Consider the following 17,134-nt stretch of genomic DNA (forward strand, 5'->3'; position numbering starts at 1 on the left):
TCCAGAATATTTCTGAAATATATACTGTATACACGGCACCCTGCAAGACTCTGAATGGGATACTAAGAAAATGTCCTATTGTTCAGCCTTAGGGAGCCTCATGACACATAGGCTGTCAGGAGTGTGAAGCTATATGTCTGAAGTCTCAAGCCTGGAACTTTTTCCACTTGAATCCATAATATCAGTCCAGGTCACAAATGGCTGCATACAGAGAGGCAGAAGTCTCCTTATCCACCAGATAATCTCCTTATGCAAATTAGAAAAGCCATCTGTCTATGCCACAGGTGAATCCTGATGAGCTAAAGTGCTGTCTATTGTCATCCTTGGTCTCAACCTCTGTAACTAATTTCCTGTAGCCTTATAACCCATTAAACCTATGATGCCTTACATGTCTGCTCTCTTGGGTCTCTACTCAAGAGATAAGTTCTCACATCACTTATCCTGACTGTACAGCTTCTCTGCAACTTACCCTTCTATCATTTCTTTCCCTCAAACCTTTTCACTGTGCCCTGTGAAATTCTGTTCATGATTAACAAAGTCCTCTTTATCCTCCATCTTTTTCATATTTCTTTTACATTCTTGCTTTAATTAAACTTAGGTTTTTTCCTTGAGGCTGCTGGATCATCCCATATAGCCTCTCAACTGGAGGCTCTTCATTCTGTTACACTCTATGAACCTCAGGATTGGAGAGGGTTCTCACTTCCCCTATTATGTATAGAATTTTTTTCCCTTGAGACAGTTTAGTATACTTCACTGTCATTGGCAGTCTGTCTCATCTGGCTGTAGATTTTATGAACATTGGTATTTGTCTTTTTTATTGATGTATAGTGCCTGGTAGATCTTGGGTTTTCAGTAAATATTAGTTGAATACGTGAATTCATTAATAAAGAGAAGCAGATAAAAAAGAGAGAGAGAGAAGCAGGAGAAGACTAAGTTGCCACAGCAAAGCCAGATTGGACATTCTGCAGAATTGATTCTACAGGCCAGTGCCTTTGTACTCATTTTGTTTTCAGCTGCAGAATGCTCTTTTCCCAATGAAATCTTCTGCAGAAAATATCATGTGTAGAGCAGATAAAAATGGAGCTGCTTGTTGGTATAGCAGTGAAGTGTGTCTGTGGAGCACAGGTTGAAAAACATCACCATGGGCAACATGTGGGTCCTAGAGTTATGTGGGTAAAGTGACTATGAAACACTGTGTGAAACCGACAGTGTGCCATACACGGTAGGCACAGCAGAGAGAAGAGACAGGATGGAGACTAGAACACAGCGTAAGGGAATATTCCGATAGACCTCACATTAGAGAATCAGAAAAGGACTGGGGTGGAAAAGGGCTACAAATGGAGCAATATGCAGGAAAAATCTGTAAGGAAAAATCTATAAGAAATCTTGGTGATTGCTTAGGTAAAGGAGACCTAGAGAAGAGAATGAGAGATAAGTGAGGTGTCAGGCGTGGGTGAATGAGAGAATGAATTACTGTGAAGTGGCAGAAAGACATCTGCGAGGAATCGAACTGTGTTATTGATAATAGAGACTTGAACTCAGGCTAGAGTTCTGGAGAGCCCTTAGTTGAACCTAATGACAGAATCATTTCATCTCATCATGGGAAGAAGACAAAGAGATAAAGACATCTCTGCATTCTTATGTCGTAGTTTAAGAGGATTTCTCCATTTTCTTGTTTTCACTTCTTGATTCTGGTGGTTGCCAACCTCTCGAAGATAAGTTTTACATATCTGAACTTAGGTTTTAAAGGTTATTTCTACCTGTACTTTTCAAAGGTAAAATTCCATTTTGAATTTAAGGATCTTTGTGTAGAGGGCACAGAGATAGCTATACTTTTTATATTCTGAATGGTTTAATATCAAGCCTTTTGCTAATAGGATCCTGAGGTCAGTATATAAACTGTTTTTTTGAAGTTAAAAAAAAAAGTTTATTTCATCTTACCTATTGAAAAATAAGTGTACAAAGTAAAAAAATCTGTGTGAGTCCAATAAGAGACAGGGCATATGAAATTGACAGACTATGAATGTTGACTATATAACTGTTTGCTCAGTATTTTATTTATCCATTCACAAAAACATCAATTAACATCAGTTAAGTTCCTTTCATTACACTTGTGTTAAGGGCTAATGGTAAAATATTTTTTAAAGGCATAATTCTTCAACAGCTTATGTAGAAACCACTTTTATTTCTCACTTTTAACCCTTACTGATTGAAGAGAAATAGGTTTGTACAAAATAAAAAGACAACTCTCCATTATTATTCTAGTCTTTGAGTTCTTTTGAAGTCAGGACATTGTACCCATCTAGTTCTTCATAAGACTTGATGTAGGTACCAATGCCTCAGGAAATTTTTCTTAAGTGCTTGGTCAGGGTTGGGGAGCCTCATCTCTGCTCATAGCAGCTTGTGAATTCTGTTAGTTCCTTTGGTGTGCCCAAGTGTCGTGATTTGTTTACATTTGTCTTCCACTAGCATCTGAGCTTCTTGAGGATAGGTACCGTGTCTTAATTAAACATTTTCGTATTTCCAGTGCCTTGTACAGGGCAGAGTGTCTAACAGGTGATTAGTGAACAAATGAACAAATGAATGCATGCATGCTATTTTCAACCAGTCACTTATTTTGGGAAGGCTACTTAATAAATATTAGGTTAAAGATTTTAAAAATCACTTCTCTTAGAACTTAAATTTTCAAATAGTTGAGGATTCTGAATTAGGTGCATTAATTTTTTTAGCCAGTCTTACTCTTTTTCTCTTCGTCGTCTTTTTTGGAGGACTTCTGTTTTGAGTGTCACAAAATGTTATATATATAGCTAGAAAGAGAGCTTACGGATCATCTAATTCTGTCCCCTACTTGACGATTAAAGAAGGGAGGAGTCTGTGGTTAGAAAACTAGGCAGTGGCAGAAGTGAGGTTCAGTTACATCTTAGACTCTGATTCCAGTGTTCCTTCCCTGTAGTATGCGGTTTTTAAAAATGCTGCTACTGTTATAATAGTAGTATCTAATTATATAATATTTATAGTAATAATATAATAAAGTGATAATAGTAGCAGTAGTAATGATAATAACTGTGCTATTATTTGAGCTCCTAACTGTAAAGTAGCTCTTTTACCTCTGTTTCATGCATGAGGAAAATAGAGATGTAGCAAAGACCAATCACACAGCTAATATATAGCAGAATTACATTCATCCAGGTTTGTTTCTCTTTTCACTTTACTCTGTTGTCTGATTTATGCATGGTACCTTTAAAAACAAAATTCACGATCTTTTTATGTACATATTATTTTAAAATTTAAAATCACTTGTTTGGAACATTACAAAAATCTTAACCTTATTTCCTAACCTGAAAGATGTGGGTTAGTACTTAAAAAAAAAAAAAATCTCTATGGTCCCTAGAGGCTCCAAATATCCTTTGATGGTGAATATAATTAGGCACTCTGGCCACCAGTAGCAGTATTAGGATTAAAACCCAAGACCGCCTTACATCAGAGTTTGGTGATTTTTTTTTCCCCTGTCCCACAGCATTAGAAATTGTGTCCTCTTGGTTGATTTTTCTTGAAGCAGTTAAATGACAGAGAAATCTGTATAGGTCATTTTCATATGCACTCTGGAGACTAAAGCTCTCATTTTATTGTTTAAGCATTGATTTCTTTTCAGTCTCTAATTGAAATTTCTTTTGAATTACAACAGATAAATTCACATAAGTTCTTAATTGGAGAGATTTTTTAAAATATATCTCTCCAGGAGCTCCTGGGTGCCTCAGTTGGTTAAGTGTCTAACTCTTGATTTCGCCTCAGGTCATAATCATCAGGGTTGTGGGAACCTGCTTGGGATTCTCTCTCTCCCTTTTCCCCTTCCACCCTCCCCTACCCTCCATGCACAAGCCCAGATAGATAGATAGATAGATTTATCTCTAAGTATAATGCTTAAAGATAGTTTATCAACTTTATATAAATTCTTGGGACTTACCCAATAATGGGTTCGTATCCATTTTAGTCTTACCTGGAATTTTTAAAGACATTTGCATGCTTAATGTTGATCTAAAAATTAAGCTTGTAATTTCCTCTAAACTCTGACTACTATAGGGCTTCTTTTCTCATTACCGACTTTCTCTTCTTATGTTGGGCTTTCCATAGGGCTTTCAAAAACTGTTCAAAGTCAGCAATGAAATGGAAGGTCTAGTAGCACTTCTGCAGCATGGGCTGTAGCTCACTAAAGAAAGGAACTTACTCTCAAAATTGATCTCCCAATGTAAAATGTACCTTTAGTAAGTATCCATCCACAGAACAGGTTAGAACTGCATCTCTGTAATCATTAGCTTTTCTCTAAATATGTCACATGTAGTCATTCATTTTAGTTTTCTCTCCTGTGTTACTAAGTTCAGTTCCTGAAAAATAACTATGTTTCAAGTGTAGTTTCTAATGTAAACCTCACCTATGCTTTTACGGTGTGATGAATACAAGGAATGCCCTTGGAAGAGTTTTATAAGGTATCTTCCTGAAATTCTTCAAGAAACTCACAGTTGAACAGGAAAAAGTACTAAGTGCATCTGGATCTGATAGACCAGATCTAATTTATATTTGTTCTTTTATAGCCATACCTTACATTTAAGAAATGGAAATAAACCTATGTGCCTAGAAACAACCCATGATTTTGGTGACAAACATTGCACATTAAAACCTTTATTGAGTAGAAATCATTTTACCTAAACCAAAACTCGAGTTGAATATTGTTTATAGATTTTTATTGAGACATTCACTCATTGAGACATTTTCTCAAATGTCCTGTTTTTTTCCATTTTTAGAGTATCTTTTCTTAAGAATTAGGGTTTAGGATGATAGATTTTAAAGCCACAACAACAAATAACAACAACAATAACAAAAATAGTAGTAAAGATTATGCTTTTTCTCTACCAGGCATTCTACTGTAAACTTACATGCATTGTCTCACTTAATCCTGTACCAGCATTATGAGGTATAAATGTTATTACCCTCATTTTACAAGTAAGGATTTAAATCTTAGAGAGGTTCACGTTCAGTTAACTAGTAGTAAGTAGCAGAGATAAGATGCTTGAATAAAGTTTTTTAATTCCAGTAAACTTTTGTGCTTAACCTGTATTGCTAACCTGCTGATGCATGATCCTTAATTATCAGTCAAAACATTTTGAAGCTGCTGGACAGTTGTTCTTTAGGAAATTGTTCCATCGTATTTTTCAAGGGATGTTTAGCAGGGGGAATTTTTAGCAGCCAGGTTTTGGTGATACTCAATTAACCAGTTGCAAGGATTTCCAGTAATTCTTGTTACTTTTTAAAAATGAGTGCAATTTCCATCACCAGTGTCATAGTGTTAATTTGTATTCATTACCTGGTAGTACTTGAGGAGTTGGACAAAGGAAAGCCCTTCTCCAGGTTTTATAGTGAGTCTGTTTAGAACCTAAAATGGGCATTTCTTTGGAGAGTTTTCTTCTGGGAGATACGTTTTCTGCTTGATTTTAATTTTATAATCATTGTATGTGTAGATTTAAAAATATATATTTCCAAGCGTTTCTTATTGTTTATCAAGAAACATGAATTAAGAAATAACTGATCAAAATTCACTATCTTTTGGTTGTCTATTCTTATAAAACTGGATTGATGATAATTACATAGTCTGACATAAATAATCCTAATAGTTTATGTCTCTCTTAACAGATTTTATTAAACAAAGAAGAGCAGGACTGAATGAATTCATTCAGAACTTAGTTAGGTATCCAGAACTTTACAACCAGTAAGTAATTTTCATTGTGTTTTGAAGAGGTGCTGAAACCAAATATAAAAATACTAAATAAGCCACTGATCTAGATTTTATACATTCTGTGGAATATTGTGCTGTATATGTTTGTAAAATCCTCAGACAGTTTTCCCCTGGTGTCCTTAATCTCCTTTTCCCTCATCGACTCAAGGTCCTAGATATTTTCTTTCTGCCTTTTGTACTTGTATCAGTTTTATAGATTAAACTTGAAAGAACTTTGCATAGTACACAGTTAAGACATTTTTCTAATTATATTCAAAAAAACATTTGTTAAATCACCATGTTGTACACCTGAATCTAATATTACACTATATGTTAACTAACTGGAATTTAAATAAAAACTTTTTTTAAAAGCACTTATTAAGTACCTGCTGTATGCATTGGTAATGTAAAGAGAACCTTCCAGAGGCACAGGCTCCCTGTCTAGTGGGAGAAACAGACATATAAACAAGGAATTAAAGTTTTATGATGGAGGTGCTAGAAGATAACAGAGAAAAACGTGGCCAGCTTTCTTTGGGAGGAAGTCAGGCAAGGCTTCCTGGGATTTAAAGGATATGGAGCCATTCAAGAAAAGGTAGGGAGGACATCCAGACAAAAGGGACAGTACATGTCACAGAATCTACAAAAAGCCTGACATGTTCAAAACACTTAAGTGTTTACATGTCACGGTGACTAGAATACAGAGTAGGTTTTCAGAAAGGAGATGAGGCTGAAGGAGATGGCAAGGGTCATGCACACACGCCACTACCCTGTTCCACTTGGTGCGGTATTCTGTCGACCCAGACAGGGTCTCCAGGCCTTCTCCACACAGCATTGCTTTCAGCCACTTAACATGAAGGGGCTTTCCTGGCCTATATTAACTAATCATGTTAATAAACCAGAAGGGTGGGTCATATTGAAAATACCTAGGAACATACAGGTAGATCTGTGGTTTGAGATGTGTTTTCATTTCTGGGTCTTCAGCTTAGATCCACCCCCTAACTGTTAATTTTTGCTGTGTGCACTTGAGATTACTTCAGATTGTCAGATCGGTGTCTTGTTTGAAATATAGTTCATGCAACGAGAGGTCGAATTTGTCTTCTTTAACAGGGCCTCACATGGAATGAATATAGAACAAATGTTGTTGCTGGTGATTATTTCTCCTGGCATGTTGAAGTGTTACTGAGAACGTCTACCACTGTATATTAAATTCTAAATATTCATTCTGGATCTGGAAGTATAACATTTCAAAGAGGTTATATTTGGTATTAAAAGTCAACTAAAAGCAATTTGATTATTTTCATTTTAGCATTATACCATAAAATACACAGTTCTTAAGTATACAACCTAATGGATTTTTATGTACATAAACACCCTATAACTGCCCCCATTCCATTCAAGGTAGAGGACATTTATAGAATTCCAAAAATAGATAGCTAAGAGTTTTTTCAAACTTAATTTTTCACTGACATTTTCTTTTTAATAAAAAGTGACATTTCGTATTTTCTGGATCTCATCTTGGTGTTAACAGAGCCTTGTTAATTTTCACGCTTTTAATTTATATATCAAACTATAATATAGCACAGATTTAAGAGAGCAGGAAGAGAAGCCAATCATCCAGTGTATCTTGAACACCTACTGTGTACATTTTAACTCCTGTGTTAGGGAAATGCACTTTAAAAATTCCTTTTCTTAATTGTGTGCCTGGCTGGCTCAGTCAGTGGAGCATGCGACTCTTGATCTTGCGGTTGTGAGTTCGAGCCCCATGTTGGGTGTAGAGATTACTTAAGATAAAATATTTTTAAAAAATACCTTTACTTGCTTTTAAAACAATTTTATTAAAATTTATTTTTAAAATTATTTAAAAACTGGAATAAAGGGGCGCCTGGGTAGCGCAGTCGTTAAAGCGTCTGCCTTCGGCTCAGGGCGTGATCCCGGCGTACTGGGATCGAGTCCCACATCGGGCTCCTCCGCTATGAGCCTGCTTCTTCCTCTCCCACTCCCCCTGCTGTGTATCCCTCTCTCGCTGGCTGTCTCTCTGTCACATAAATAAATAAAATCTTTAAAAAAAAAAAAAAAAAAACTGGAATAAGATAGGTTAATATTTATATCTCTGATTTCTAGATTAAAAAAAGTGTTTTACGAGCATATTGGCAGTGCATGATGTATTGTAAAGTAAAACAATGACAAATTTGACTTAATAAAAACTTTTGAACCCCAGAAATCACAAGTGAAATTAAAAACTAAAAATGTAGAATAAGCTTCCTATAGTAAAGGACAATAGATAAAATATACTTAATATAGAAAGAGCTCATACAGATAGTATGCACATAAGACACAAGAAGAAATGGACAAAGCATATTAACGATTTATAAAAGAGGAGATACAAGTGGTGGATTAATTACCAGAGAAACTGAATATTTCCTTATCTATTTAAGAAATGGAAATGAGAGTAAAAATACCTTATTTTAGCTTTATTGCAGTATAACACTTACAGAAAAGAGCACAAATCATGATTATACAGCTTAATGAACTATGAGAAAGTGAACACATCTGAGTTGCCACCCCTGCCAAGAAATAGAACATTACCAGCATACCTGAAACCCCTCACATGCCTCCTCTCAATCTATTCCTTCCCTCCTTCCCAAAGGTAACGATTCTCCTGATTTTTAGCAGGATAGATCTAAGGTGCCGTTGTTGTATTTTATAATACATTCTCTGTCTGGCTTGTTTTCAACCATATGAGAATCATTTATGTTGTTGGACATAACTATAATTTGTTGATTTCCAGAGCTGTATAATATCCCATTGTATGAATATACTCCAGTTTATCCATTTTACTGCTGATGCACATTTGAGTTATTTTTATTTTGTTATGAATAATGTTGCCATTAACATATCTTTTCATGCACATGTGCAAACGTTTCTGATATATTTGGAGTAGAACTTCTGGGTTGTAGGGTATTATATGTTTAACCTTAGGGGATAATGTTAAAAATGTTTTCCAAAGTGATTTTACCAGATAATACTTCCACTATCCATGTCTGAGATCACACTGCTCACCTCACCAACACTTAGTATTGTTAGTCTCTTCAATTTTAGCCATTCAGGTGAGTCGGTTGTGGTATCTTACTATTGTTTTAATTTGTATTTCACTAATTACTAATAAAGTTGAGTGCCTTTTCTTTAAATTACTATTTTTCACTTACTGAATTATTAGAGATGGTAATATAAACTAATATTTAATGCTAATCAGAGCTGGAGAGAGTCTTCAGGATGTTCATATACTGCTGGGACAGAATAAATTAGTATAATGTCTCTGGAAATCAGCTTACCAAACTGTATTTAAAGCCTGAAAATGGTTTATAAGTCAGATCAAATAAGTTTACTTTTAAAAATCTGTAGTGAAAATCCTAAATGCAGTTCTGCTGTTATACACAAAGATTATCAATTGCAATGTCATTTATAGCAGTGGAAGTTGTATAGTAAAAAGTTGGAGGCCATCTATATATATCCTAAAGAATCATTGAGTAACATTTAGTGCGTTATTATACAAGATCACACATCTATCAAAAGTGACTCTTTACAAGGAGTTTTTAACAACATGGGGAAATGTTTATGATGTAATTTTTAGGTGAAGAACAAATCAAAATATTTTAAATGCAGGATCGTCTTAACAGTGCAGAAATTAAATTAAAATAAATAAAATAACACCAAGATTAGTAATAGTTGCCTCTGTGTGATAAGATTGAAGATCCTCACCCTCACCTTAAAAAAATTTTTTATTGAGATAAAATTCACATAAATTCACCATTTTAACTATTTTTAAAGTATACAATACAGTGCTAGTTAATATAATCACATTGCTGTACAACCATCCAACTATCCAATTCTGTTGCCTCAGGCTAATCTAACAACATCGCTCCAAAGAGACTACAGTTGACCCTTGAACAACATGGGTTTGAACTGTGCAGCCCACTTAACGCCTGGATTATTTTTGGATAAATACAGGACATACTGTAAATGTATTTTCTATTCCTTATGATTTTCTTAATAACATTTTCTTTAGGTTATTTTATTGTAAGAATACAGTATGTAATACACGTAACACAAAGTAAGTGTTAATGAGCCGTTGATGTTACTGGTAAAGCTTTGGGTCAACAGCGGGCTGTTAGTAGTTAAAGTTTGGGGAAATCAAAAGTTACACATGGATTTTCAACTGCATGGGGCGTTGGTGTCCCTAACCCCCATGTTTTTCAAGGGTTGACTGTACTTTTGAAATTTCTCCTTTCCCCCAACCCTTGGCAACCACTAATCTGCTTTTCTGTCGCTATGGGTTTGCCTGTTCTGGACATTTCATATAAATGGAATCATATAATATATGACCTTTTTTGTCTTTTTTTTTTTTTTCAGCCTAATGTTTTTGAGGTTCATCCATGGAGTATCCTGTGTCAATACTTCATTCCTTTTTACAACTGAAAATATTCCTTTGTGTAGAAACGCTACATATTGTTTGTCCATTAGCTGATAGACATTTGATTGTTTCTACTTTTTGGCTATTGTGAATAATGCTGCTGTGAACATTTGTGAGTTTTTGTGTGAATAGGTTTTTATTTTTCTTGGGTACATACCTAGGAATGGGATTGCTTAGTCATATGGAAATTCTATGTTTAACTTCTTGAAGAACTGCCAAACTGTTTCCCATACTGGCTGTATACATTCTCACCAGCCCTACTGTTTTTAAAAATTATTTTTCATCTTTCTGAATTTCCTACAATGAATGTATATTTTATTTAATCATTAAGGACAATTGGAGGAAGAGGTACATCAGATGCAGAGATGAAGTCATCCCCTCAGGGGTGTCATGAATGCAATCCTGTCAGTTCATTAGTATATTAAGCCCCTCTTGTATTTTAGTCTCATTTTTTCTCTTCATGTTTGATCTTCATACCCATCTCTTCATCCCTCCTGTTGATACCCACTTTCATATATTTGTTATGTCTTTGGAATTTGTTTGTCAGGTATTGCTTCATGTCTGTGAATATTTAATATGTATACAAAATGACACTGTGCTACCTTGTTTCTGACGCTTGAGTGGACTTCTCTGTGGGCAGTGACCGTAGCTTGCTTACTAATTTCTCCAGTGGTAGATGCCTATTTTGCTTCTGACTCACCATTAGAGAGAAAGTTAAAATGAGTATCCTAGCTGTCTTTCACTGAACCTGCACATGATTTTTTTTTTTTTTTTTTTTTGTGGTTTATTCCTAGAACTGGAATTTCTGGGCCCAGGAAAAATGCAGACACAGTTTCACCAAGTATTGCCAAATTCCTTTCCAGAAAAGTTGCCTCATTTCACAGTCTTACTAGCAATGCATGAGGGTGACTCTTTCCCAAATCCCTACCAACTTCTGATATTATCTGTCTTTCTAATTTTTGCCAGTTAATGGACATAAAGTGGTATCTCATTAATGTTTTAATTTGTATTTCTTTGATTATTAGTTAAGCTAGACATCTTCCTTACCATTTGGGTTTTTTTCTTTATGAACTGCCTTGTTTATATCTTTGACCATTTGTCTGTTGGATTCCCTATTTTTTAAAAAAATTAATCAGCTTGTTCCTTTTATAATAATATTGATGGATTATATTGGCTTTCATACTGTAAACACTACTATGGTTATTTTCATTTTAAAAGGGAGAAGAGCTATAGAAATGTTTTCAAAGTCATAATGAAGTTAATTTTTGTTTTTAGTCCAGATGTCAGAGCATTCCTTCAAATGGACAGTCCAAAACATCAGTCAGATCCATCCGAAGATGAGGATGAAAGAAGTACTCAGAAGGTAGTAAGAGGGATTGTGTTTTTTTAACAGAAAAAATACCATTCCCCAAAGATGAAATTACTGGCAACTTTATGACAACATTTACTTAAAATTATGTAATTTCATCCATTGTAAATTTTCTACTCTCTAGAGTACATAAAAAATGTTTACACCTCTTACTGATTAGTATTTCTCATAAAATTTATAAAATGAGGACTTTTATGATAAAGAAAAGTAATGCATGTTTAGTAAGAAGAGTAGTAGAAAGTTTAGCTAGTAGAAAGTTTGAAAATAGATGTAGGGTGCCTGGGTGACTCAGTCAGTTAAGTGTCTGCCTTCTGCTCAAGTCATGATCCCAGGGTCCTGGGATCAAGCTCCGCGTCGGGCTCCCTGCTCGATGGGAAGCCTGCTTCTCCCTCTCCCTCTGCCTGCCGCTCCCCCTTCTTGTGCTCACTCTCTTTCTGTCAAATAAATAAACAAACAAATGATTTTTTTAAAAAAAAAGAAAAAATAGGGGCGCCTGGGTGGCACAGCGGTTAAGCGTCTGCCTTCGGCTCAGGGCGTGATCCCGGAGTTCTGGGATCGAGCCCCACATCAGGCTCTTCCGTCATGAGCCTGCTTCTTCCTCTCCCACTCCCCCTGCTTGTGTTCCCTCTCTCGCTGGCTGTCTCTATCTCTGTCGAATACATAAATAATAATAAAAAAAATCTTTAAAAAAATAAAAAATAGATGTATTACTTTCTTATCACTAACCAGACCAGTAATTTTTAATATTTAGTGGTTTTCTTTCTAACCTTCTCCTAATATGTAAGGATTTTTAGTTACCTAATTTTAATCATACAGTATATACAATTTTGTATTCTCTCTTCACTTTACATCTTAACTTTTTATCATTATGTATCTTCATAATCATTAACATACTTAAACCGTTGTTTTGAATTTCCACCAGCAGAAAAGGCCTTTCAACCAGAATATTAATTGAATACTTCTTCCTCTACATTGCCAAGTTTTTATATGCAGAACAGTCAATACACACGTGCCAGTTGGCATCAACTAAGTTTTCTTCCCGTAGGCACATGCACATAATCAGTATGTGTTCCAAATCAAGGGTAGGGTATTCTTAATTTTTTTTAAATCAATTGTGATAACAAATAAATAAATGGAATAAGCTGTGGCCTATTATAAAGATGTTTTCAACATTGACTTTAGAAAGTGATGTGAGAAAGGTAAATTACAAAACTTAACCCAGAGAATTATTATTTAGCAATTAAAATTATAATGAAAAAGTATATATAAATATGGTAATACCTTTAAAATTAAAAAGTGATGAAAACTATGTTTGCTTAATGTATACGTGAAAATCAGAGGTGTCGGGTTGAAGCGCGTTTTTGTCTTTATCTTATTTTGTCATGGTTCTGTTCTTATGATTAGAAGATAATATGAATCAGGCGCCTGGATGGCGCAGTCGTTAAGCATCTGCCTTCCGCTCAGGGCGTGATCCCGGTGCTCTGGGATCGAGCCCCACATCGGGCTCCTCCACTAGGAGCCTGCTTCTTCCTCTCCCACTCCCCCTGCTTGTGTTCCCTCTCTCTCTGGCTGTCTCTCTCTCTTGCTGGCTGTCTCTCTGTCAAATAAATAAATAAAAAATCTTTAAAAAAAAAAAAAGATAATATGAATCAGAATGTTACTGTTGCACAGCTAAAATCTTCATTTGGAAAATAGACATATTCTTTTTTTGTGACTACTGTAAAGTAGTAATTCTCCATCTCTGATCCCACAAGAGGGTTTTCAGTTAAGAGAACTGTTTTATCTTTTCCATTTGTGACATGGTTGGTCCTAGGACAACATAAAAGGATATTTTAATTTTATATCTCTGCAACTTGTCAAAAGAGAAACAAACTGGGAGAGTAGTTGTGATAAATAAGTCATAAGGGAAATATTTATGTAAAAATGTCATACAAATGGATTTTTGGAAAGAAGGATATTTAAGACCCAAGTAGATTAAGAGAAAGGGACATGAAGAAATACTGTTAGGAAACAGATACATGGGGGAATGTTCAACCTCAGCGCCAGTAGCAAGTGAAATTTGTACAATAGAGATTTTTTTTCTCTGCCAAATTAACAAAAATGTAAAGTTAAATAAAATATTTCAGGACCAATAAGGGTAGAGCACAGTAGGCACCCTCAGGCTTTCCTGGCATTGTTATAATTTTATGCAACTCTTTTGGAAAGCAATTTGGCAATGTGTACCAAACATGAAAATATTCAACTTATTTAGTAGGAGTTGATGCAAATGAAATAATTCTTCACACAGAAAAAAAAGATACTCATTTTAGTACAGTTTATGTGAAAAATTAGAATCAATTTAAATATTCATCAATCAAATAGTGTTTGTCCCCATATATTGTACATTTTGAAAACATTTTTTAAGATAATATTTTAAGTTTTGACATACTGTTACCTGAAATCAGGCCATAAAATTTTATATTTGTATTCTCACAGTATGATTCCAGTCTGTTTTTTTAAAGTTATGTAAAGACTATATGAAATTACTATGATATTTGCAAAATCATCTGTTAATAAGGTTATAGATTTTTGAAAGCATTTTCTTCCTGATACCTTCCATATTTTCCAATTATGAGTATATATTTTTAATTGAAAAAGATGAAGCTATTAAAAAATATTTTAAAGCATAAAATGTATGCAACTCTGATTTTCCATGTTTTGCTTGGCAATCATGTTGAGAGTATATAGGTTTAGGCCATTTGGAAAATGTCTTGCCTTACTATAGGAGACAGCTGGTTTTGAAGAAAGAACCAGACTAAAGAGACCTTCCCGAGTTCTGGTTCCTGTTCTCTGGCACTTTTGGCCTCAGATCTGAATTTTATTTCCTTTCTCTTTTTTCATCCATAAAATCCGAAACTTGGACTAGGATCTCATGCAGTTTTGAAATATGGATAAAAAGAATCTCTTCAGAAAAGGAAAAGAGAATCTCAAGCAGACTCCCTGCTGAGCGCAGAGCCCAACCAGCCGCTCAATCTCAAGCCCATGAGATCATGACCTGAGTCGAAATCACGAGTGGGATGCTTAACCGACTGAGCCGCCCAGGAACCCTGCTGTAGCTATTTATTAAGGACTTCAAAGTGGATAACTAAATTAATAGCCAGAAAATATCTCTCAGGGCATCTGGATCTTTCCCCTTATTTAGTGAGAGAAAAATAGAGGGCAAAAGAAGTCAAGAAACTTCTGCTTTTGGTTAGTGTTCACTGTTAATAAATTCTATCTCATCCTTGGCTTAGTATAATCTTTAAAAATAGTAGGTAGAGTAAAAAGTTACCTGATTATATTTCCCAATACTTTCCATTATCATTGTAGAAATGTGCTCTATTAGGAAAATCATTGCTATGTAATGAAATCTTCCTACATAGTAGTGTGATTCAGGGCACAGGTTGTCTTATTGTTTAATCCATGCTTATTGAATCCTCTTCCCTCATCTATATAAGGAAAGTTAATTGAATGGAAAAGTGATCCAGTTTTGGGGGGGCCTGCTTGGCGCAGTCAGTTGAGCGACTGGCTCTTGGTTTTGGCTCAGGTCATGATCTCTTGGGTTGTGGGATTGTCCTGCATGGGGCTCCACGCTCAGTGGGGAGTCTGCTTGAAGATTCTCTCCCTCTGCCCCTCCCCCTGCTCACCCATGAGCTCTCTCTCCCTCTCTCTCTGAAATAAATAAATCTTTAAAAAAAAGAAAAAAGTGATCCATCAGTTTTCTGCACATTGATTAAAAGAATTAATGTATCAAAATTTAACTTAGTTGGTATTATGTTATCAGATTATCTGGAACACTATCATATATAAATAGAAAAGATTCTTCCATGTTAAAATTATGGCTCAACAGATGAATCTTATTTCATGAACCAGATTTTTTATATATATATAGATAGATAGATAGTTTTTTTGTTTTTTTTTTTTTGTCTTGTGCTAGATTGTATGGTTCTCTGTATTTCTGTCTTCTGAGGGCTGAAAATGTATTACATGAAGATTTTTCATGTACAGATATTGATAGGAAATTTCATTTTATAATAAGCTGGTGTCAATATTGTTCTTTTATAAGAAATGTGTTGTTATGCTTAGGAAATTTTGCCCTTTATTTTTAAAAGTAGTTTGCATTCTAGAGATTGTCTATAAGTTTCAAATGAATTTAAGTGGAAATCTACATGATATATGTCTCTAATATGAAATTGCTTAGGTAAAATTTTTTGGTTCTGATTGATTTAAAGAGAAAAAATTTTTAAAGCTTATATCTATAACTTATATGAAGGATAATTATATAGGGCTGTGGTAAAAGTATACATGTTTGGGATATCTATAACTTAATTCTCTGTATGCATAAAGAATTTCAAAGGGGATTTAATGTGAAGCAGAATTCACTTACAGTTGGCTTTATAAAAAGTGCTAAAAGTGTTAACAAGATCACTAGATTAATCTTACGGGATTTGGAATTAAATTTCTAGCTAATTATTAGTGAGCTAGAATCTTTTTTTAGTTAAATTGCTTTATGGCATAGTAGGTAAGTAAAGATTTGCTTCTAAATGAATACTAGGGATCAAATTTACTGTATTATTGTAAAGAGAAAAGGCTATCTAAAATTTTTATTTGACTACGGTGCTGGAATTAGAAAGAAAAGCACTCTTGTCTACATGTATTTGATTTAGAAATAAGTCTGTCTCCTATAATTCAATCCAGTATTAGCAGTCGTCATCATCATCATATTATCATTTCCATATCATAAAATTAATAAGCAATTATTCGAAAATTTGAAAAAACAGCCATTTTATAACCAGCTTTTTAAATGTAGAAATGACCCTTCATAAATTGGGGTTTCTACACCCAACTTGTCCAAGGAGCTTTCCCCAGTGTACTTCATTCATCTGACAACTTTGAGCTTTATTTCTGCATTATTTTTTTCCTTACAACTGCTCTTGATATTTTATCATAAAAATGTTTATATGATTGTGTGTTTCCAAATAAGTTACTGCATTTATTAAGAATTAGGACTTCAGGCTTCTTATGTAACATGGCAATACATCCAGGATCTATGGTAGAGTTTTGTATATTTTATTTCTCAGAAACATTCATTGACTGATAACCTTTGAAGCTCCAATAAGAGTGTTACTGCTTTTTTTCCCCATCCCAATAGCTACACTCTACCTCACAGAACATCAACCTGGGACCATCTGGAAATCCTCAGTAAGTCTGTTTCAAACATCCTCTAACTGAATTCTAGGAAGACCTTTTTTTGTGAATGTGTAGATATATACCAGTTTAATTTGGACCAGTTTAACTAGAACCCTGTAAAATATAATAACCATAGTTAAAGTGAATATAATACTAACATATGCTTGCCTATTTTACTGCTCTAGCTTTGCATTGCTTTAATAGAGTTCTGAGGAGTTTTTAAATCCACAAAGTATAATTGGGTTCTGCTGTTTTGCTGTTGTTATTTTTCTGGGGGGGGGGTTGTTTGTGTGTGTGCAAAACCAGTAGACCGTATTTC

The 17,134-nt window shown here is 34.7% G+C and overlaps 1 protein-coding gene across 5 annotated transcripts in view; it reads left to right on the top strand.

Moving 5' to 3' along the window:
* The window catches only part of SGK3 (serum/glucocorticoid regulated kinase family member 3), a 130,554-nt gene that overhangs the window by 82,939 nt on the left and 30,481 nt on the right, over positions 1–17,134 (top strand). For 4 of the 5 annotated variants that reach the window (XM_057308130.1, XM_057308131.1, XM_048216451.2 and 1 more), the window contains 3 exons: positions 5,686–5,761; positions 11,514–11,601; positions 16,778–16,827. In XM_057308130.1, coding sequence (XP_057164113.1) covers positions 5,686–5,761; positions 11,514–11,601; positions 16,778–16,827 — 214 coding nt within the window. The remainder of the gene's footprint in view (positions 1–5,685; positions 5,762–11,513; positions 11,602–16,777; positions 16,828–17,134) is intronic. The other variant, XM_044390375.3, reaches the window with a different exon arrangement.

Source organism: Ursus arctos, unplaced genomic scaffold (genome assembly GCF_023065955.2).
Source record: "Ursus arctos isolate Adak ecotype North America unplaced genomic scaffold, UrsArc2.0 scaffold_6, whole genome shotgun sequence".
Classification (NCBI taxonomy): domain Eukaryota; kingdom Metazoa; phylum Chordata; class Mammalia; order Carnivora; family Ursidae; genus Ursus; species Ursus arctos.